Source organism: Rhinolophus sinicus, chromosome 6 (assembly GCF_057876585.1).
Source record: "Rhinolophus sinicus isolate RSI-liver-muscle chromosome 6, RSI-T2T, whole genome shotgun sequence".
Taxonomy (NCBI): domain Eukaryota; kingdom Metazoa; phylum Chordata; class Mammalia; order Chiroptera; family Rhinolophidae; genus Rhinolophus; species Rhinolophus sinicus.
This window is the reverse complement of record NC_142506.1, coordinates 47,583,611-47,607,451: the sequence shown is the minus strand read 5'-3', so window position 1 is coordinate 47,607,451 and position 23,841 is coordinate 47,583,611. Positions and strand designations below refer to the sequence as shown.

At 43.5% G+C, this 23,841-nt stretch overlaps 1 protein-coding gene across 1 annotated transcript in view; it reads left to right on the top strand.

The window, feature by feature from the left end:
- The window catches only part of NID1 (nidogen 1), a 71,258-nt gene that overhangs the window by 7,590 nt on the left and 39,827 nt on the right, over positions 1-23,841 (top strand). The window contains exons 3-8 of the mRNA XM_019746976.3: positions 7,819-8,118; positions 10,229-10,455; positions 13,151-13,518; positions 15,774-15,923; positions 19,323-19,574; positions 21,784-21,984. Of these exons, the coding sequence (XP_019602535.3) occupies positions 7,819-8,118; positions 10,229-10,455; positions 13,151-13,518; positions 15,774-15,923; positions 19,323-19,574; positions 21,784-21,984 (1,498 nt within the window). The remainder of the gene's footprint in view (positions 1-7,818; positions 8,119-10,228; positions 10,456-13,150; positions 13,519-15,773; positions 15,924-19,322; positions 19,575-21,783; positions 21,985-23,841) is intronic.

Below are 23,841 nucleotides of genomic sequence, written 5' to 3'. Positions count from 1 at the left end.
CCATTGGGTTGAGAAACATGGTGGTCATCTTGGCAGATTACCAGTCCTTTATTTTACCTTCATAGCAGACCGTGGTACCTGTATCTTTCTTGTCATGTTGGAATAGACACTTTCCAGTTGAGTTTCTTTAGTGCCCTCTCCTCATCCTAACTTCAGAGGAAGGTACACTTCTTGGTGTGGATTCTGGACCTTGCCCTACCTTTCTAGCTTTATTCCCAGCTTCCCCATAACACTTCCTAGAAAAGTAAATTACGTCTTCCTTTGGCCCTTGGCTCATTCTTTTCCTCTCCCACTTAATCCATCTCTTATCCCTCAGATCCTCCCTTACACTCCAGGAACCAACTCAGTCCTCGTTTCCTAACTGACCAGTGCTAGCAGACGACTTTGAGCTCTCAATCTTTAAAACTGTCTGTAATTCAGGTTGTCTCTCCCTTTTAGCTATTAAGAGTAATGCCGCTATGAATGTTTGTGCACAAGTTTCTGCGTGGACATCTACTTTCAGTTCTCATGGGAATATACCTAGGAGTGAAATTGCCAGGTCTTATGGGAACTCTGTGTTTAACCTTTTGAGGCATTATTAAACTGTTTTCCAAAGTGGTTCCACCATTTTACCTTCCCACCAGCAATGGATGAGGGTTCCAATTTCTCTACATCCTCAAGGGCTTACACTTATTATCTGACTTTTTGACTCTCACCTTCTGGGGAGTGAAGTGCTATCTCATTGTGGTTTTGATTTGCATTTCCCTAAGGGCTAATGACATAGAGCCTCTTTTTATGTGTTTATTGGCTATTTGTATATCTTCAGATCCTTTGTTTATTTTTTAATTGGGTTGTTTGTGTTTTCATTGTTGAGTACCTTAAACATTATTTAACAAGAATATTTCATGAATGAAGCCATGTATGTCATATTGTATAATATCAGGAGGCAAGTGATGTTTGGTTTTTGCTCTGCTAGCTGTTAACGTTAAGGAGATGACTGCCCAGTCATATCTGTCAGTTATGTTTCTCTCCTGTGAGCAGTGAGCAGGCTATGGGGAGATTTGACTCAAGCGGCTGTCCCCTCGCCCTCCAGCCTTTCACCTAATGATTTAGTCTCCACTGATGATCTTTGCCTGAATCGATTATAAAATTAAGGGTTGCTGAATGATGTTTTACTTTGTTTTGTTGTTTGCTTGTTTCCATCATTCTTCCTACATTTATTAGCTGGCGTACTAATGTAAAGAAGAGCTTCCCTCACCAACTGGGGCCTTTGAATTACACTGACATAAGGTTATTCTGGAAAGACGATGAATGCTTAATCCTGTTTCTATAATTTATAATTTCAAATTAAGGGATTGTATTCAAATGAAAGGATTTGTGTAATCTAAATTGAGGGAGTCCTGGTGCTCCAGCTGGCATAGGTAACCGGCTGATGTGGACATTTAAAGGGTTGAGGGAGCATGCTTCTCCCCAGAGACTGGGGTTTGCACAGGCCCTCCTCCTTCCCTGGCCTCTCCTGCCCTGGACAGTACTGCCTCTTCTTCAATAGACACACCTAGCAGGGGAATTTAAAGACCCCAACTATTAAATCTAAAATTTAAAGACCCCAACCATTTTTAAATGTTGGACGGTAATCTCAGGTAGACATTCCCTGCAGGAGAGATGGTAACTAATCCAAAGTCTCTTGTTAGACATTAACTGGATTAATTTGCAAATATTGACTCCTCTCCTAACTATTACCCCTAGGTTTTCCCTTCTTTTTATCTGCTAATCCTTTTGTTTCTATTTCTGATTCGAGCCATGGCTATTTCTCTGGCTCTGTGGGGTAAATGGAAAATTTTTGCAATTTGCACTCAAGAGTTTTATTCTGGCACTTCTCGTGTAGGATCTGAGGCAAGTCCTCTAAACGGAAACTCATTTTTCTCTCAAATGAAGAATGAGATGATATTAATGCCTCCTTTACAAGGTTTAATGAGATCATTGGAGTAAAAATACTTTGTCAACTGTGATGGGACAGGTCCCAGGCCACGCTGGGCTCTCAGCTGAAATCAGTCAGCCTTCACAGTGATTGTAGCATGGATTTGCCTATTTCTAGGGCTTCTTTATCAAGTTTTTCTTTCTGTAGGTGCTTTTAATTTTCCAGCTTTTTCTAGCTGTCCAATTTCTAACCAGGAAGCTTTCCCAAGAAGCTTTGCAGCTTCCATGGCTTTTGTTCCCAATTATTTCTAAACTAGGAAGCAAATACACCAGAAAGAGCACAGCTTATGGACTCCAGCAGTTGGAGGTTCCAATCTTATTTCCATCACTTGCTGTCCATGTAACAGTAAGCTAAATTAAGTCTCTTGTCATTTCTTTGTCTATTTCATATATGTGAAAAGAGGGATGGTTGTATTAAATTTTAAACAATGCGAACAGCTTTAGTAAAGGGCGTCAAACGGAGGCCCTCAGTAAATATGTTTGTTGCTTTTCCGTTCATTATCCTAAATTATTTTACCTTAAGTTCCTGCTTCCTCCCACCCCATGGAGTTCGCTTTTGCAACTTCATGCAATTTCATTGTCTTCTCAGTACAGCTATTTGCATTTCTAAAATGACCCCATTTGTTTCTTATTTGTGCTAACCTCAAGTGTTCTCTAACCACATCTGTTTGGGAGAAGGCTTTCCTGCCGCCACTACTGCAGGCTGCTTTCTGCCCTGGGGACCGTGACGAGGCTCATTGAAGCCTAAAAAGATGGTTGTTGTTTCACTGCCGTGTGCATTTGAATATAAGGATTCTAACGTGTGGTTTGAATTTACTGAGTCTCTTCACTGAGACTTGCCCCAGTGGTTCATGCTGTCTGTGAGTTCACTGGAAAGGTGAGCCTGAAACCGGAACTTCCCTTTTAAATGGGAACACTCCCCCATTAGGAGCTGTTGTTCTGTCCATCCCCTTGTTAACTTCACTGGGTTGAAACAGTTGTACGTAAATGTCTCCTGCTGTGAGCCTGTGGTGCTTGGCCTGTCACCTTGGGGTGTTTTGTGATAGAATTGATGTCTTCTGGGCATTAGGTTGCTAGTAACACCCTGAGCTGAAGTCCAACTTCCCTAAAGGAACTTCTTTCCCGCCCCCACCCCCTCTGTAAACTGTCAACAGGATTTCAAGGCAATATTTACATCGGTCCATGTGCTGGAAGTAGCTCTTTTTCCATAAAGAAGTGGTATATTATTTACTCCACCAAGAACCTCAGCTAGGCTATATTTGGTTAGTTTGAGTTACCTTAAGACAATTTATTATTATTATTAATTATTATTATCATCATCATCACCACCATCTATCAGTAATTCAGACAAGCTTTCTCAGGAACACATTCAATCCACAGGGGCTTTGTGGTGTGATCTACAGCTAGGATGTGGTGTGCCCCTGGGAGTCAGGTTCCTGAGTGGGGCTCCAAGCTGCCCATGGCAAAGACATAAAGGAGCCCGCAGTAGCCCCGCTGGGGCTGGCTGGGAAAGCTTCACAAGGAGAATGGGACTTTGCCAAGGATACAAGCTGAGTAGGGATCTTCGAGACAGAGGGGACCGTAGATGCAAAAACATGTAGTATTAGTAGGTGAAACAGCATGGTGAGTTTGGAAAAGTGTAAGCAACTTAAACACATTTTTCCAGCACATGGATTTCTACTCCGGCCTCTATTCACCAACATTCAGATCAAAACTAACATCCAGTCCCATCATCCATGTAATTTTTTAAGTAGCACAAACGGGTGAACAGAAAGTAATATTGGTGCCTGCTGTGTAATCCTTAGGTTTAATCATGATTTCTTTCCGGACTCAGGGCTCCGTAACTTTTAATTAATTACGTAATCAGCTTTTGCCCACACCTTCTGCCCATTATCACAGTCTAGCATATCCAGTGCAACAAACATTTCTGAAAACTCCTGGTGGGGAGGGGAAGGGCCTTGAGGGTGGGCAAGTCTGGGGAAGGGAGGAATTTAGACAAGGAACCCCAGGCCTTGTCTCCTGAAGGATATTGTGGGGACAGAGTCCCAGAGAGTAGTTTCCAGGCTCTCCTCCTCACGTGGAAAGGTGCTGGCTCAGGTAGTAGATGACCATCAGCTGTGACTACTTGGCCATCAGCTGTAACCAGTGAGCCATTAGCTACTGATATAACTGTCGTGGCTAAGCTAGCAAGACGGATTGCAGTTAGCAAGTGGGGTCGGTTGGCAGGCAAGCGGGTGGCAGATTGCGGATCGTGTGGCTCCTGCTTCCTGTATCAACAACGCAGCTGCCAACGAGACTATAGCGGTATGACTATCCTATTTATGGCTCCATGGGTGTTCCTTTTTGGCCTCACCATATCCTGCATTCTTACACGGGGGAACAGGACCAGAAACTCCGCATGACACCCTGCATGATACCCCCTCCTAAACTGAATTATTCTTAAGCAAATACTAAACATTTGATTTCATTCTAAATATTTCAGGATATATCTCTAAAACATGATTCTCTTTAAAAACACACCTGCAAAATCACAATTACACCTAAAAATAAATAACTTTAATATCATCCAATGTCCAAATAGGTTTTTAAATGTTCTGTTTTGCTTTTCAGTTGATTGGTTTAAATCAAGATCCAGTCAAAGACCACACATTGCATTTGGTAGATATATTTCTTCAGTCTTCTTAAATCTACAGGTTCCCCTCATCTCTTTTTTCTTGCAATGTGTTTATTAAAGAAACTGGGTGTTTGTCCTGTAGAGTGTCCTGTGTGATTTTGACTGCATCGCTATGGTATCATTTAACATGTTCTCTGTCCCCTGTATTTCCTGTAAACTGGTAGTTAAGTCTAGAGACTTGCTTGGATTTAAGTTATCGGTTCATATTTATGCAAACTCTTTGTGTAGTAATCAGTGTCACACACCAGTGGAAGGAACCTCAGTCACACCTAATGCTGTGGTTGGTCTCTCGTGGCTCATGCACCTACAGGCATGATTTCTAGCACAATCTCAGTATGCAGGCCTTATCCTGCATGAAATTCCCTGCCCTGTTTCCTGGAGGAAGTCAGGAAGGTAGGGGACCAACACATGCCAGGTCAAGTGTAAGCTCTGCAGTTACCACAGAGACCAAGAAGGAGGTGGTCCTGGCTCTGGAGGGAAGTACAACCCAGTGGGGGCAGCAGCCAAAGCCAGCAAGCAGGCAGTGAGTGAGATCATTACAAACTTGTGGTCCGCTTCTGGAAGGAAACAAATAGGAGATGGATATAATTCTGGGTTCAAGGAGTGAGGGAGAGAGGGGCGAGGGGGAGGAGCCTACACTAGATGGTTGGAGGAAGCTCTCCTAGAAGGTGTTACTTCAACTGAGCCCTGAAGGATGAGACAGAGCCAGTCTTGTGAGTGAGTGAGGGGTAGGGGTGCTGGTTGCAGTGACGATGGAGAAAGTGCCATATACTCTAGGGATAGGACACACATGGCATGGGGTGAGAATGAGGAAGGAATCAAAGCCGATTCCCAAGTGCCCTGGCTTAAGCAACTGGGTAAAGGATGGTATGGCGACAGCCCTGGGCAGCAGGACAGGTGGCTGCGTGAGTTCCTCCAGGGTCTCCAGTCTAGTCCCCTTGGAGCCTGTAAGTGGGTCTGTCCTCCTGGCCTCCTGAGTGCCTATCCTTTGTGTTCCCTGCCCTCCTCTTGAATTGCTCGATGACACTTTAAAAAGATGGAGAAAAGGAACAAGCTAGTAGGAGCATCACGTGCTTGACTGATTTGTCAAACGAGACTGGCACCCAAATGTATGGGAATATTGTCTGTCAAGCCCGCCATTAATTGGTATATCTGAAAAAAAAAAAAAAGTTTGCTGGGGAGAAGTTTAAAGCTAAGAATTAAATGAAACTTCTGGATGTTCTGTGTGTGACATTTATCATCTTTCTTCACAATCGCAGACAATTGAGTTGAATGTGCAGAAAAACTGGTGGAAAAATCATTTTCCAAAACTAATATTAATACTAATGAGGGTTATCTGGTCTTTGTCCAAAGTGTCTGCAGTGCTTGGTGATACTGGTCTGAAAACTCAATTCTTGAAGCTCTCCTTGTGAAAATAGTAATATTCCTGTGCCCAGCTTCTAACTAATAAAAGACACTGGGTGCCTTTTCAAAGTTCTTGGACTGACTGAAATTTCACTGGAAAACAGCTTTTTCAAACTAAGTTGTCCGTATGTGGCCTTTGTGTGTTACTCGCCAAGAGCAGCTGGTAACTGCCAACTTCTGGTGGCTTGAGAAAGTGAGCCTTTTCCCACACTCCCACTCTGTAAACCTCAGGATGTTTGTGCTAAGAGGTGTTTGGATGGGGGTGGGGGAGAGCCCATCTGGGCGGGCTCCTTCCCAGACCCCCCTTCTCTGCAGCCTGTCAGTGTATTCTAGAAAATCATTGATGGATTCTAGAAAATCATTGCTGGTGCCAGGTGATGATGGAAAGTCTGTCCCCTAAAAAGCTCACAGCCCATGAAGTTTGGTAAAAAGGGAGCTTTTGCTAAGTCCACTCCCAAAACTTGTTTAATCGGCTCCAACATGTTGAACATTATTACCTGGTTCTTGGCACATTGCAAGAGGTTGGTCTTAAGTTCCTCTCATTTTGTCTACCCCCGTCCCTCCTCCAGTAACAGGTCTGAAGTGACCGAATGATAAGGCTGTGGGAGGAGGAGGGAGGGAAATAAGTGACCTGGAAAACCCCCCAGACCTTCAAATCAACACCTGGACAATCAAGAGTCCCATTTTTCATTGGTGTTTTTCCAACCCCCAGCCTCTTAAAGTGCAAACTGGGGTGCCATTTGCAAAATCTCTACCATTTGATTAGGGATTTTTTTTTAAATTCACAGATTCTCAAAGTAAAAAGACTGCTAGAGTGGGTTCTATGTTATCAGTGCAGGAATGAGAAAGAGAGTGGGGTCAAAACCTCATTCTCAGTGGCTTTGCAGGTGGCCAAGTGCCCCCAGCACCATAGCACTGTTTGTCCCTTTCCTATTTCCCAAGGACTGTGGGTTTGAGTTGGATAAGAACAGTGATAGCTTTTTACAGGCAGTTATAACTGATTCCAAGAAAGCTGTACACACAGAGAGTAGGAAAGTCAACTGTGGGGTCCAGCTCCCTGGGTTCAAATCCCAGTGTTGCCCCTTATCGGTAACTTTGGACAAATTGATTCACTTACTTCATTTTTCCCATCAGAAAATGTGGATCATAGTAATACCTAGTCTTAGGGGGTTTTTCTGAGGATTACATGTTAATAAGGTGCCTGCAACATGGTAAACCTTCAATAAATGTTAGCTATTATTCTAAGGCATTAAACTGTTCAAAATAATGCCCCATAATGCCCCATTCTGATTCTCTTCTTGACACCTGACTTATCGTTTACTTATCGTCTCACCATCTGTTTGTGTCAGTCCTCCCCCAGGTCCTCCCCAGCAGAGACTGTGCTACCCAGTGGACCACAGCACTTAGCCCTAGTGTAAGGGTTGCTCAGCTTGTCAGGTGAATTGACGAAGGCTTTAGTAATAACTTAAGCTGAGTGGAGCTTTGCAGGACCCCAAGCACACGCCTGAGGAAAGCCTGAGACTCCAAGTTTCAGACATTTGCCCACGGCCCAGGGACTGGTATCTGCCAGACTCAGGGCCTGTGTTCCTGCCCTGTGCTCCTTCCACCAGGCCGTCTGCCCAGGAAACAAATGTTGAGTTCTACTCAGGGTCATGTCTTTCTCCAATTCTGCTTTATTTGACATACTGTGGGCACCTGTGACAGCATTCTGTGAGTGGGTGCTCAGTCCCCCCAAGGAAGATGTCATTTCTGCATTCCTTTTAACTCTGCTTGATTTTGCACAGGTCACCACGAATGGCCTCATTGCCATGAGTGAACCCCCAGCTGAAGAAACTCATCCCGGGCTCTTCCCTCCAACCTTCGGGGCAGTGGCACCTTTCCTGGCAGACTTGGATACAACAGGTGGCCTCGGGAAGGTTTATTATCGAGAAGACCTATCCCCCTCTGTCACTCAGCTGGCAGGGGAGTATGTCCAGAGAGGGTTCCCAGAAATCTCTTTCCAGCCCCGTAGTGTGGTGATTGTCACCTGGGACTCTGTGGCCCCCTACCAAGGGCCCAGCGAGGATCCTGCCCAGGAAGGCAAGGTGAGCACTCACCCAGGTACCAGTCCAGAGACTCTCATGGGTTGGCTTAGTGCTGTTTGGTCTGATTTGTGCTGCTCTGAGGTACATCACGCCATGTCATTCATAAAGACAGGACATCCCAGCAAAATCTAGTGGGCTGGTTATTGCAGGTCCAAACCTTCCAACACCTTATCTATAAGGCTATAAATCTATATTTCAATGACTATTAGGTTAAAGAAAGCCAGTTTCTGAGAAGAATGCTAGATGGCCAAAATAGGGTTGATAAACCCCATCCCCTAGATGCTCCTACTTTGGGTCAGATAGGAGGAGGTAGTTTCTAAATAGAGACATTATTAATCTGAAGTTTTTCATTAAAATAACAGTACTCCTGAGGGTTGTGAAGAAATAAAAACAAGGCCCACACTCTAGTCGGGGAGACAAAATCCAGTGCACTATGTGAATTGTTCAGAACACAAGTTCAATCATAATACAGGGGTGGGCATCTCCATAGCACAGTGGTCAGGAAAGGCTGTAGGTGTGCAGAGCTTGGACTTGCCCTTGAAGGAGGGGGATATCTGAGTAGGTCACGAAGCCATCTCTAGATCTGAAGTGATGCTTTCGGACACGCCTCAATTTCTCCTTGGAAAAATAATTTTGCTCCACCACTATTTAATTTTTATAGGATTACAGGGTAGGGAGAAACTTGAAAGGTCCCCATTTAGATGGGGGATGTTCCAGTCTGGTAGTTCCCCAAATGTGTACCTTGGAACACTCGTCCTACAAGATAGTCCTTGAGAAAAAGTCTTCCTGTGGCCAAACTAGTTTGGGAAACGCTAAAGCTATAGCTCCCTCTTGGTGGCTCACTCTGAAAAGTCATGAGTAAAGAAACCTGCTTAATTTTGTTCAGTGTAGCAGTCCCCCAGCCTTTTGGCTACCCCTTTTCCCCTCCCAAATAAGATACATTACATCCCACAGAACACACTTTGGGAAAATCTGTCATGGGCGTGCATGACACATTTTGCTTTGTCACCTGTATCTTGTCTCCTGTATCTGAGTGCAGTACTTGAAAACTGCTTAAAACCTTACATTTTCCCAGGGTGTGCCCCTTTTCCCTGCATGATAAACACCTAGCCCCCTGTACGGAGCCCACGCCTGCCTCTGGGACCTGATGTCTTCTGACCCTTACGTCTCTACACACCCCAGCAGCAGCGGCACCCCATGTTTTGCAATTCCCTGATCATGCAATTGTTGTGGTTCTTACCTGCAATATCTTGCCCTTGGGACATCCTTCCCCTGACCCTGTCTACAGGTGTCAGACTCCTGCTTATTCTTTCAGACTCAGCCAGCCTCCTCTGCTCCCATCCCCACAGTGTCCGGCACGTCCTGTGGCTCCTATATCCTTGCACACAACTGTGTTACAGAATATTTCCCCTGGCTTTGCGATGTTTTATTCACGTTCAGTCTTCCCATCTAGGCTGTAAATTCTCAAGTGCAGGCACTGTGTCTTTTTACTGAGGTCAATACTTAGCACATAGGAAAGGCACTCACGTTTAAACAGTACTTTCTCTGTGCCTGGCCCTTCGTGTGTTGCCTCACGTCGTCCTCCTACCATTTCTATGAAGTAGGTGGTTTTATCTGTATCTTATTCAGAAACCGAGGCTTAGAGGGCTTTATGCCCAAGTTCACACACCAAGGACGAGTAAGGGTTTGGATCCAGAGTTGTTTTCTCCCAAAGCTCATGTTACTTCTTACTGAATAGTGGCTGGACTCAGTAAGTATATGCCTAATGAATGTGGTTGAATATGTTTACTGGCCATGGAAACAAATTCTAAGGGTCAGAATTTGCTGTTATATGAAATTTAGGCCACTGTCTCTATCATTTTTGGTTAACCTTAGGGCCACAGTTATGCAGAAGGTTTTCATTAATTAGAAAATTTCATGTTGACATAGCCTCAGAGATATTTAAGTGGAGTTATCCTGGAACACTTGGTCCTTGCTACGAATGTACTTCTTTTAGAATAAGATGAGAATGCTGCCATTGCTATACTTTTTATATACAATCTGGTGAATAGCACATTTTCAGATCTGTAGATATTTTCCTAAGTAACTGAATTTTCACCCACCTTCACAGAGAAACACATTCCAGGCAGTTCTGGCCTCCTCTGACTCCAGCTCCTACGCCATTTTCCTTTATCCTGAAGATGGTCTGCAGTTCACAACGACATTCTCTAAGAAGGACGAGAAGCAGGTTCCCGCTGTGGTCGCGTTCAGCCAAGGTCTAGTGGGACTTCTGTGGAAGAGCGACGGAGCTTTTAATATATTTGCCAATGACAGAGAATCAATTGGAAATTTGGCCAAGTATGCTTCTTTGTTCTTCAGTAGATTCTCCCCTTAATAAGATTATCACTTTATTATTTTATTAAGGGTAATATAAGGAGCATTACAGAACATTACCTAAAAATGTTCCCATGGATTTAAATTTTGTATGTAGTTTTTAGATTATGTAATGCATTCTTCTGATGAGCTCAACGGAACATAGAATGAACAGGTATCCTACTTTTTAGAGATAGTCCTTATTTGAAACAGTTTCTACCATCTCCTTTATAAGTATAAAGTTAGAAATAAAAGTTATTTAAACCCATTTCTTGCTATGAACTGAAGGCTGAAAAAGCCCTTTTCCCTACATTGACTAAGCAGGAAATTCTTACAACATAAATAGTGCTCTCGGGCTATTTTGTATAATTTGGTAAAAGTGGGGAAAGCTCAGACTGCTTTTTCTAAAATTAAAATCCGTTCTTTCCCATTATTCTTTAAAATATAAAGACGCCCCCCCACCCCAATTTCATATTGTCAAATTGAGTCTAAAACGCCTCTGCCCTTTACTTAATGGTGTGCTGGTAGATGCAAACAACAGGCTTTACAGGGGTTGGGGGAGCCCTCATTTATAGCATGTGCCTATGTCCATGGTGTACACACTCCTGCCGTGGCCAGTTTCCAGCTGTTCACGTCATGTCGCCCAATGTGGAGCTGAGAAAAGATGTATTTAAGTGGAATTATCCTGGAATGCTATTATATAGTACTCTCACCACACAGATGCGATATCCTTAAATAATTTCAAGAACATAGATCATTGTAACATAATTCAGATGGGATGAGTTTCAAGTTTTTATTGCCTTTTTCAAAATATAACTTATTAATTTAAATTATATAATTTAATTTGTTACAATGGCTGTTTAATAAGTGGCTTGCGAAGTTCCTAAAATTTAACAACCGGCTCATCACGAGCTGGTGCGAGCCAGTTCCTGCACTCCACCTGACTTTACATGAGACCTTTACTTTGGCTGGATGTCCTGTTTCTGTAGGGCTTTATTGACTCCTCTCCCCATGCCAACCCAATTTTTTGCTCGGTGTTCTCCACCGAGTAATGTATGTCCCTTCTTTCCACTGTGTAATCTGATAAGACCAGTAAAGGTGGTGCAGCAAGAAGTACAGATTAGGGATATTCTGTTGTGTTTTATAGTTATAAAATGCCTTTGGAGTCTGAATGTCATCTGCATCTCACTATACCCTTTGAGTGTAAACATGTAAACCGGGACCGTCCAAGATTTCACAGCCCATAGCGCTGGGGTTTCTAATAAACCAAGTCTGTACTGTTTTCACTTGCGCCAAATAAGTGGGTTTTTTTTCCCCCCACACCAAGGTCTCCAACTCTGCAGACACCAACCGGTGTCCTACAGTTCAATTCAATTCTGACATTAACTGCCTGGAGTTAGCACAGACCTCACAGGTGAAGGCCTCAGTCTCACAAGACGCTTCCACTTCAGACGCCAGTCACAAGTCCCAGGTTGCAAGCTGCCCCCACCGCTCAGATTCGATAATTTGCTAGAACAGGTCACAAAACTCAGGAAAGCACTTTGCTTACTGTTACCAGTTTATTATAAAGACACAACTCAGAAACAGTCAAATAGAAGAGATGCACAGGGCATGGCAAGGGCGGGAGGGGGGCATGGAGCTTCCTTGCTCTCTCTGTCTACACCACCCTCCTCACACCTTATGCGCTCCCAACCTCATCCTTTAGGGGTTTTTATTACATAAGCAAGGTTGATTATATCACTGGCCACTGGGGATTAACTCAGTCTCCAACCCCTCCCCTCCCTGGAAATCCAGGCGTGGGGCTGAAAATTCCAACCCTCTAATCATGCTTTGGTCTTTCTAGTGACCAACCCCCACCCTGAAGCTGTCTAGAGTTCCCAGTCACTCGTTACCTCATTACTATACAAAAAGACACTCTTAACACTCTAGAGATGACAAGGATTTTATCTGTGTGCCAGGACCAGAGACAAGACCAAATACAGTTGACCCTTGAACAACACATGTTTGAACTAAGCAGGTCCACTTACAAGTGGTTCAATAAACACTGTAACTATTTTCTCTTATGATTTTCTTAACATTTATTTTCTCTAGCTTTATTGTAAGAATATAGTATACAATACATGTAACACACAAAATGTGTGTTCATCAACTGTTTCTGTTATAGGTAAGGCTTCTGGTCAATAGTAGGGCTATTAGTCATTAAGTTTTGGGAGAGTCAAAAGTTATATGTAGATTTTCCATGGTGTGGGGGGTTAGCACTCCTAGCCCCCACATTGTTCAAAGCTCACTGTATATATTTCTTATTATATCACACCATGCCATGGAAAGAGAGTAACGAAGAGAATGAATGACTCTATTCAACAGGTTGCACATATGGCTGGGCATGTAACCAGCAATTAGTATAAGTAGCATTTTAAGGCCTGGTAAGTGTCCCTGGAGTACACTTCTTGAATGGCAGTGGGTAAACCTGTGTTAGTCTGTGTCCTTTTGGACACAGCCTCACCAAATAGCCCTGGATGGCCTCAGCTCTGTGACGACCAGACGTGATGGCTTCTCCCACCCTCCAGCCCGGCTGTAGGCAGAAGCAGGCACTGGGTTTCAGATTGACACTTCTGCTTGGTTAGTGGGGGCTCTTGGTGGGCTGCTGGTTTATTTCCAAGAAGTCTGTTCTTTCTTTTAGGAGCAGCAACTCTGGGCAGCAGGGTATCTGGGTGTTTGAGATTGGGAGTCCGGCCACAGCCAGTGGTGTGGTGTCCGCAGACGTGAACCTCACACTGGACGATGAAGAGTATGATGACGAAGATTATGACTCGCTGACAAGTCTGGGCCCAGAGAACGTGCGCACCACACGCTTCCCCTATGAGGCTCCAAGAAGGGGAGACACTGGCACATACGACACACATGTCCTCTCCCCCCGCCGCTGGGGCACCGAGAGACCCGCTGGACCTTCAACCGAGAGGACCAGGTCTTTCCAGTTGCCCGTGGAGAGGTTCCCCCAGCAGCAGCCACAGGTCATAGATGTGGATGAAGTGGAGGAAACAGAAGTGGGTAAGGCGGTGGAAGGTGTAGTTGGCACACGCTTGGACACTTGGGTTTCCAGGCAGAGGACAAGTGCTGGAGGGGTGTGTGCCGTGTGCGTTCTATGGTGGCTTGTGAGGACGAGAGCGTGGGAAGTAGGCCGAGAGCTCACAGCTGTAGAGCTGTGACAGGCCCCCGTGGCTTCAAAGGCTCAAGAGATCTTTTGGGATTAGGGCTGTGGTTATGGAGACTGTTGAGCATGTCCTCTTTCAAGTTTCCTATTATTCCCTGTTGTCTGTTTTAAAGAGAAAAGTGTTTTTAGAATTATTCTGAAAGTCAGATTTTCTTATTTGCGACTTCTGAGATCAGAAATATATTCACCCACCTGAAAAAACATTTTAGAAGTTCCTTTGGCCGTTGACGCAGTTTATCTTTGACATTTATTTCCTCTTGGTTTTGGAATGAGAATGGTTGATTATTTTTCCTCCCAGCTCCTGTCAGTTTCAGATTTGGTTTGTGAAGATTTAGAAATACCAACTAAGTACCTCCCCTTTTAAAATGTAGTTTTAAAGTATAGTATCTTGTAGTTAACCATACTACGTGTATATCAGGTTTTTGCTACATTTTGAGGGAAAACCATTTGAACCCTATCATGCTTTGTTTTATTTGTCTTGTAAAAGACGTTCAAACTAAACTGTGTTCATTAATTTTTGCTCTTCAGGTTGACATATACTCCACTGAGATTCATATATGGGATGGTCCAACCTTTAAATAATGCTTACTATGACTCTACTGTTTCTACTTCAAAGTTATGATAAGGCCCTCAGAAAAATCTACTCCATTGCCCGTACTCACTCATTTTCAGTTCTTACTTGTCCTGATTTGTCTCCTAACAATAGTCATATATGTTTGTTCTTCTTGAGTATCCCAAAGAAGCATGGGCAAGATCTGGTGGCCCGGGTAGTGTGCTTACTTACTTCTCAGGCACAGAGATGGAGATGTTGCCCTTTAGTGGCATGATGAGGACATTTCTTAGCACATGACATTCTGCTCTTGGAACTAGGTTTCAGAGGGCTCTCCTCAGATATGTTGGGTATGTTTAGTTGCAGATGTTGAGTTTTGAGCTTTCACCTTGCCTATGTGTCTCTGAAATTCTCCTTTGTAAAGCCATCATGTTGAAATGAGTTTGTATCTAGCCCCAACAATGTATGGTGGTGTATTACTTGGTACTACTGAAAGCCTACATTTGAACCTATGTGTCTAAAACAGATGTTTTTCTGTCCCTCTATCCCAGTTATTTCACTGTTTTTATTAGAAAGGTCAGTCTTCCGTAGCCAGCAGTGCATTCCTGGTGTTATTTGAGTAGTCACCCCCAGATACACAGGCCATGGGGACCCACTGGGAGCTGGGCCCGCAGCCGGAGCTTAAGCAATCAGTAGTGTCACATGTGTTCAGCTCAGGGTCCAAGTGTGTCTAGCTCCAAACGCCATCTTTCTACAAAGTGGCAATTCCCTTCTGAGCATGAAGAAGTCGTTGAATCTTCCTGGGTTAAACTTTACTTTTATTTTCACTCCTACCAGTCAATTATAAATTGGATCACTGTCCCCTCTAAAAGTTCATTCCCTCTTGTGATTTAGAGCTTCATTCCAAGTTAATTGGCTCTGGATTATTAAGTGTAATGAGTTAGTTCCCAATTCTAATACATCGAACCTGGGAGGTAGAAATTTGAAATATGCAGAAATTCTTTTTGTTTCTTGGGCCAAAGGCTTTTAGACCAAGTATGACTGAAGAATTATTTCTAATCAGCTTTTGCGTATAAGAGCTTCTGAGTTATTCCCTGGGGAGAAAAGTGGGGTGAAAATTTTAAAAAATATTTTAAGTTCATTGAAATGGCAAATTTTATGTCATATGTATTTTACCACAATTAAAAAATAGTAAAAAAAAATTTTAAGGTTCCCCGCCAAAATGTGAAGCTGATCTTTCTGACTCCATTGAATGGACACCATATTAAAATTGATATTGGATGGCATAACGCCATATAGATGCAGTGATCCTGAGGACACTGGATTATAGCATTTTAAAATAATTCACCTCTGTGATTTCTCAAACCCGTTTTAGCCCTATTTGCCATGATGGTTTGAGTCATGGAGTCCCATGCTATCTCCTGTCCCTGACCCACCCCAGCAGATGTGAATTCATTCTGCAGGGCTGGGCGCACCATGTGCCAGCTCCTGGTCCAGAGCCCAGAGACATGCTCACTGCTGTGCTGTGTTTTCTCTGAACAGTTTTCAGCTACAACACAGATTCCCGCCCGACGTGCGCCAACAGCAGACACCAGTGCTCCGTGCACGCAGAATGCAGGGACTTCGCCACCGGCTTCTGTTGCAGCTGCGTCGCCGGCTACACGGGAAATGGCCAGCAATGTGTTGCCGAAGGTACTCTGCTTTTCTGTGTTCGATTCGTGGGGGAGTAGGAGGGCGAGTGGAGTTACTGTTTCGGTGCTTGAGTTGCAATATTGCCTCTCCCCAGATCTCTAAAGGGGGGTGATGTGTCTAGTGGGGCAATGTTATTTAATCTCTCATTCTTTCTCATACTTCCTCTGGTGTTCCTCGGGGAGGTCTCTTTCTTTCCTGTGCCATTTCTCTAACTAGGAAATGACTGCCACTGGGAACCCATCTTCACAACTGCCTGTAGCTTGGGATAAAGGCTGAAGTTGATGACATTATGCGGCCTGGACCAGGAATTATTGATGCCTCTCATTTTCCTTGGTCTCTTTCAAACCTCTTAGTTGGTATTGCTCACAGACCTGACTATCCTAATGGTTGTTAAACCCCAGCAGGGCCATGGTAGGTTGGCATAGACCAAAGTATATACTGGGTGATGTCTGTGCCAGTCCCCCGTCCCTTTGGGTTTCTCTTTCTTGCCCCTGAAATCATAGCATGGTGATGGTGGACATAAGGGGTGCGCCAGTTAATTCTAGAGCACTCAACCCATTGTGGGGCTAATTCCAAAATGGATTCAGCTGTGGGGTGACATCACTTCTGAGCTCCGCTCCCCAAAGCACCAAGCAGTCCCAATGCTCTCAGGTGGTCAGAAGAATCTTCTCTGCCGAAGTCTAGGGGGTCCAGATAACAGTTTACTCAGAGTGAGCCCTAGGGGAGCCTGGGGCCATAAACTTGAATTGAAACAAAAGCAACAAAAACCCTACCATACTGAATATTTGTCCCTTCAGATGCCAAGTCTCTTCACTTGTCACTGGTCATTTTCCTGGTGTTTAATAAGGAACCTCAATTGCTTCACAAAATTTGACTAAACAAAACTCAGTTGGAAGAATGTGTCCTGTTTTCCAGATTCCCTGGAATCTATAGTTAAATAAGTTCTTTTAATTTGCTGTGTAAAAAAAAAAAAGTTTTCTTCTGGGTCACAATTAGATAAAGTGAGTTTTGTTGAATACTTACTTTGGCAATGAAAGGAAATTTTGTATACTTACTATGTTCATTTGGGGGATGTTTTTAACTTCTCTAAATGTGTTTTCTGTTTTCTTCTAAATCCCACCACCCCGGGCTGGTATGCCTTGCTGCTTTGTTGTAGGCTTGGCTTTTATACTGCCCTCACCCTGGGAGAAGCTTCCAAAATCCACAACAAAAGCTTATTCTCAGAAAGCAACCTCATTAGCTCTTCCCGTGCCACAGATCAGAGCTGGAAATACTGAGCAGTGTGTCTGGCAGCAAGCTCAGATATGATAAACTGTCTGGCCCCACATTTTGATATTATATACATGCCCCGTAAGAGTTGCATAGTCTAAATATTTGTCGGATTCTTGGTACTTTTGAAACATTTTTCTAGCTCAGAGTTTGGTTGAAAAAAATTGTTTGGTTTCCTTAACTTGGCTTTCCTGCTCATTTCTGTAATTGTTTGGGAATGCATTTTTTTTCGATATTAGTCTTCTAATTTCACAGCATTCTTCAGTATCATGACACAACTTGTGTGCAGAAAAACTTGGTATGTTGCGTGGCGTTGGCTTACCAGCCACCCTGTTAGCAACCCGGCATCCTGAACATAGCAAAAGGTCTTCAGAATGTGGGTGATGAGGCCCAGGTAGAAGCCCATCTAAGTTTATTCAGCAACTTTACTGGGAAATCTCTGTGCTCAGAAAACTCTGCTGAGACCGAGTGAGGGAATTGGGTGTGAAAGCCCATCCTAGCAATTTCTAAGCTGAGAAGAAAAGAAGACATGTACAATCAGTAACTGATAGAATTTAATGTACATCAAACCTGAACAGTCCAAAGTGACTTATTTAGCTCTTCTTTCGGTTTTTTTTAATGATTAACACACTTGTTTAAAGTAGACAATTTGGTAGTTTTTAGTATATTCACTAAGTCGTGCAACTGTCACCTCTAATTAGAACATTTTCACCACTCCAGAAAGAAATCCCATATCCATTCGCAGACACTCTCAGTTTCCCCAAGTCCCCCAGCGCCTGGCAGCAACTATCTGCTTTCTGTCAATATGGGTTTTTCTGTTCTGTACATTTCATGTAAATGGAATAATACAATTTGTGATGGCTTTTGTGTTTGGCTTTTTTCACCCAGCATAATATTTTCAAGGTTCATCCATGTGTTAGCATGTATCGGTGCCTCAGTCCTTTTTTCTAGCTAAATAATATTCCATTGCATGGATAGACCACATTTCATGTATCCATTCATCAATTGATGGACATTTGGGTGGTTCCTATTTTGGCTATTCTGAATAATGCTGCCAGGAACATTTGCGTACAAATTTTTATGGGGACATATGTTTTCTTTTCTTTTGGGCATATAACTCGGAGTTGGAATTGCTGAAAATCCACAATGAAAGCGTATTCTTTAAGTGCACTCTTCTGTGTAATAGAGGTCATATGGTAGCCTTCAGTGTTCTTATTTGAATACAAGAACAACATAATTTATTTAGATCTTTTCCTGATAAACACTAATAAATATATGCAAGTTATAAATTTTGAAACATTATAGAGATATAGAGTATAGAAAATGAAAGTTCACCCTATTGCCCTGAGTCAACCCCTGTGAGCAGTTTTGTGTACATCTGTTCAGGTGTATCCCTAGGTATATGCTAACATTTATTATTAATGTAATTTTGAAAACAAAAACGATATCTTACATATACTGTTTGGCAATTTATGAAAAATGATTTCAAATTACCCCAGTTGGTCTCACATTTTTCCCAGTGGTCTGAAAGGAACAATCAACACACATCCCAGCCCACAAGTGGGTCCTGGATCAGAGGGCATGTTTGTGTGGCCACGTGTGCTGACCTGGGCTGCATGAAGAGCCAGAACTCAGACCGGCAGTCCTAACCTGGGTCACGGGACTATTTCAGCCAGAGATGCTTGTTCGTATGTTATAGGTCAGGCAACCAAAGGCTCCAGATGCGCAGGACCATCCAGTCCAGCCCTGCCATCCCAGTGAAATTACTAATTCTGTCCCTTATACTCTCCAAAGTGACGGATTTTATGGTCACCTAGTTCTAGATCGCCTGTGATACTGTTCTTCTCTAAGATCATTTTACGTGCCCATAACTTCCTCCATCACACACAGCTCCCATTGGAGCCCCTTTCTTGCTGTCCATTACCAGTCAGCATGGGGGACAGAGAACAGGACCTGGAGCTTCTCAGGCTCAGAGACAGGCATGGTGGGTACTGTCTTGTTGGGAGCATGACGCACTGATCCCAAAGCCCTTTATTTAACACCGCTTTGCCTCTTTGCTTTATAGGTACAGGTCCTACCAGACATTTTTCTTTTGTGAAAGTCTGGCTTCTTCCTTTGTTTCTTGCTCAGGTTCCCCCCAGCGAGTTAATGGCAAGGTGAAAGGAAGGATCTTCGTGGGGAACAGCCCGGTGCCCATTGTGTTTGAGAACACCGACCTGCACTCGTACGTGGTAATGAACCACGGGCGCTCCTACACCGCCATCAGCACCATCCCCGAGACCGTCGGCTACTCCCTGCTCCCTCTGGCCCCTGTGGGAGGCATCATTGGATGGATGTTTGCAGTGGAGCAAGATGGATTCAAGAACGGGTTCAGCATCACAGGTACGTACAACAGACAGTAAAACCAATGGGCGCACAGTGGGGCCGGGGGTGAACGGAAAGGGAACTCCATGTCCGCAAACAACTTACTGATAAGTACTCTGTGGCTCCGGAAATAAGAAGTTGAGGTAAAATTATCAATATTTTTTCACTAATATATATTAATTAAGACTGTCTAGAATTGCACTGGGGTCAGGGAGTGATTTTGTGGTGGGGATTGAGAAAGAAGTCTCCGGCAGAGCGAATGTCATCACATATGCCCTCACCTCCCAAAGTGTGGGGCTCACAGGTTCCCTCGTGCTGCTTACCCAGCCTGCCTATCCTTCCAGACCAATCTGAGACTGATATTTAACATTCCCTCAGTATCTGCTTGCAGAAAAGGAACCTGTCGTTTCTAGCTGGTAAATTTAGCTGGTAAATTATAGTCAAGATTTTAAACATAATCCAATAAACATAATCCTAACTCTTAGGACCTGAGTTTCCTTGGAGTGTCTTAGACACTGTGCCCTGTCAGGGAAAGCTCAGCCTTTAGCGGACATAAGGGTAGATGGTTGGGGGTACATTCCCCAAGTGTAGTGATGGCCTCTCCCATGCTCTGTGCACCTGTGCATGCTGGAGTCCCTTTCCTGGGGACAGTTCAGGTGAAGAACAGATGAAGTGTCCTTCATTTCTGGCTACTTTCAGGACCTGGAGCCTGTTGTCTGGGGCACAGGTACATAGCCACCGCCCCTGAAGACCTAGGCCTGCCTTCTCCCTACTGCTCAGCCTCAGTGGAGCCTCAGCCATGGCTTAACTGTGGAAACACGGCTAAAAGCAGGATCTCGAGGCTTTACACCGCAACCCTCCAAAAGTTACAGAGCGTAGATGTAACTCCCTGAAGTGTGGCCATTTTAAGAAAGGAGAGGCTATATATTTGAAAAGGGGTGAACCCACCCATCAGATATCTAATTTATGGCCTAATTGTTTTTTTGTCCCTGTCCCTCAGGCATGTGTATCCTGAGTATTTAACCACTTTCATGCTCATTCCTTTACAGACATAGTCGAGATTTGCAGTCAGACACACAGACCCTACTCCTCCCCTGAACAGCTTTTTGTAGGGTGTTGCTTTGTATGAGAGTTAATTTAATTTGGTAATACGTTCTAACACACACCGATTTGGGGTGGGGGTGCTAAGGAAGCATTTACAAACTCCCTACAACAGCAAATCTTTGTTACTAAAATGGTCTTTCTTAGTTGTCCCTGGACCCGTGTTGTCAGCTGGATATCTTCCTGGAACTGGGGTACTAAAAAGTAGAAGTTGTCAATTCTTTCTGCAAAGTGCCAGATAGTAAATATTTTAAGCTCTGCCTAAATACTTCAGGCTATACGATCTCTGTTGCAACTACTGAACTCTGTCACTGTAGAGAGAAAGCAACCATAGGTGATATGCAAAGGAATGAGCATGACTGTGTTCCAATAAAACTTTATTAATAGCACTGAAATGTAAATGTCATGTAGTTTTCACATATCATGAAATATTCTTTTGATTAAAAAAACATTTAAAAATGTGAAGACCATTCTTAGCTCAAGGGTTGCTAGTGGGATTTAGCCCCAGGGATGTAGCATGCCAGCCCCTGTCTCAATGGGTGTATGTACATGTGGACAAGGGGAGACACTGGAAGAGGAAGAAATAGTTTTCCCTGCACAGACCCAGGAGAGTTCCTGAGCCAACACCCTTGAGTGTGCTCCTGGTGTGGTTTCTGGTACTGGTGATGGTTTGCCCTGAACAAGTCACCCAACCTGACCAGGACTTAGCTGACACCTTGGAGCTCTTGACATCTGGCAGAGCACCGTTTAACGTACTGGATCTCATCTCATCTCCACAAGATACAGTGTGTCCCTTTTTTTATTGTCAGGAATTGGAGGCTTAGTGGGGTTAAGTTCACCTGACCAGTACTTAGCATAGTTGAGCGTTAAACCCTGGTCCCCTACGTTTTCAGCACAACCCCTGAGCCAACGCATCTCAATGCTGGTTTGTGGCTAGGAAGGAGCTTCTCGTGCATGACTCAGTTGGGCCACATGGATATCCCAGCTCTGTCCTTAGTGTCATCAGCCCCATTTCTACCAAGCAAACTGAAGCACCCCTCTCCTTGATGACCAGCACTGTGAGCCGAGGGAGAGCACGAGGGTGGCTTCCCTGATAGCAAAGTAACAGACTGACCTTGCTTTCCAGGGGGTGAGTTCACCCGCCAGGCCGAGGTGACCTTCGTGGGACACCCGGGTAGGCTGGTCATCAAGCAGCGGTTCAGCGGTATCGACGAGCACGGACACCTGACCATCGACACGGAGCTGGAGGGCCACGTGCCACATATCCCGGTTGGCTCCTCGGTGCACATCGAGCCCTACACGGAGCTCTACCACTACTCCCACAATGGTGAGGGGACAGCCTGGTGCTCACCATGGGCTCCTGGCCACCACTGCCACAGCCCAAGCTGGTACAGTCTCCTGGGCTTCAGAGAGGGAAATACATGGGGCGATACTTTACGAAATTACCTTGCCCTCTTATTACAGATAGTACACAATTCCTGTAGAGAGTTTAGTGCAGAAATAAAATAAGCATAACCTAGAGTTGTAAAACCAGGATATCCTTATCAGTATAAATATATTTCTTTTCAGCCTTTCCCTAGTATGTACTATATAAAAAATCCCGAAATATATATACCAACCCCATATAATACTCCAGCATAAATATCTCAACATACTATACAATTTCAAAATGAAGTAATATAATTTTATTATACTATATATCTACATGGAGTTTTTAACTTTTTATTTTAAATAATTTCAAATTTACAGAAAAGTTGAGAAGAGCACAATTTCCACATACCATTGACTCCACTTCACCAGCTAACATTTTGCCACATTTACTTTATCATTCTCTCTCTCTCTCTCTCTCTTTCTCTCTCTCTCTCATTATACATATATATAATTTTTTGAAAGTTGTAGATATTATAATCTTTTATCCCTAAATACTTCATGTGTTTTCTTATATAAGTATATTCTCTTACATGGACGCAGTACAATAATCAAAATCAGGAAATTTAACATTGATGTAATACTATTATATAATCTACAGTGAGGTATACAGTCTATTTAAATAAAATCGCAATCATGCCACATTATTATAGCTTCACTTTTCCAGTTAATGTCGAATCATGAATATCTTATGGTTTTATTAAGTAGGCTTTGAAAACACTTTTTAATGAATCTGTACAACTTTTATTGATTTAAACCATTCTGTTTTCTAAAGCTTGGGTTAGTTCCAGTTTTCCCTTCTCATAACAAGTTGAAATGACCATCTTCATTATAAATCTTGACCGAATTTCTGATTCTTTTCTAAGACTCAATTCCTAGAAACAGATGTGCTGAGTCAAATAATAAGAACCTTTTCAAGGCTCTTATTAAATTGCCGAAGGTTGCACCAATTACCAAGGCTTTGTGGCTTGGTTAGCTCTCCTGAGGGGACGAGAGAGGGTGACTAAGAGGTGGAATGAGTAGCAGGACCCCAGCCTGTGGTCAGCCTGCAACCAGATGGTGTTTCTGGCAGCCCAGCACGTGGGAGCTGGACAAGAAGCAGCTTACACTAATCTTTTATTTATCCTCTGGCTTTATTTTGAACTACAGCAGAGCACACAAATATAAAGACTCTTTTATACTTTTTTTTAAAAATAGGAAGTTGAGAGTTTCATGGCAGGGGTGAAAAGCAGGTTCTCTTGAGTGGGGAAGACTTTCTTCTCTGTTGAGGTTTGCTCATAGCACTTAGTAAATTGTCAGAAACTGACTACTGAAACTCATTTCATGTCTTATTTTTTAATGTCAGAGAACAACTTGATCTAGGATTATACATAAGAACCACTATTTATTGACTCTTAAGTGAAATAAATTATATGAAGCAGTCAGCACTGTGCTAGTCACATGGTAAGTGTTCCTTGAGTGGTAATTGATCTTAATAAAAGTATTGGCCTGCTTGGTTCCAGAAACTTGGCATACATTACCTCATCCTCATCCCAACCCATGCTCTAAAGGAAACTGAGGCTAAAGAAGTTAGCGACCAGCCTGTGATCACACAGGTTATGAGTGATGGTGCGAGGTGTGAGTTCAGGTGTATCTGCTTCCAAGCGTGGCCTCTTTCCACCAGACCTTAACCTCTGGGTTGGTTCTTGGTGGCTTAGGAACTTATAGAGAAGCACTTGATGAGAAAAAGCAACAAATATTAGTGATGCAAATAATA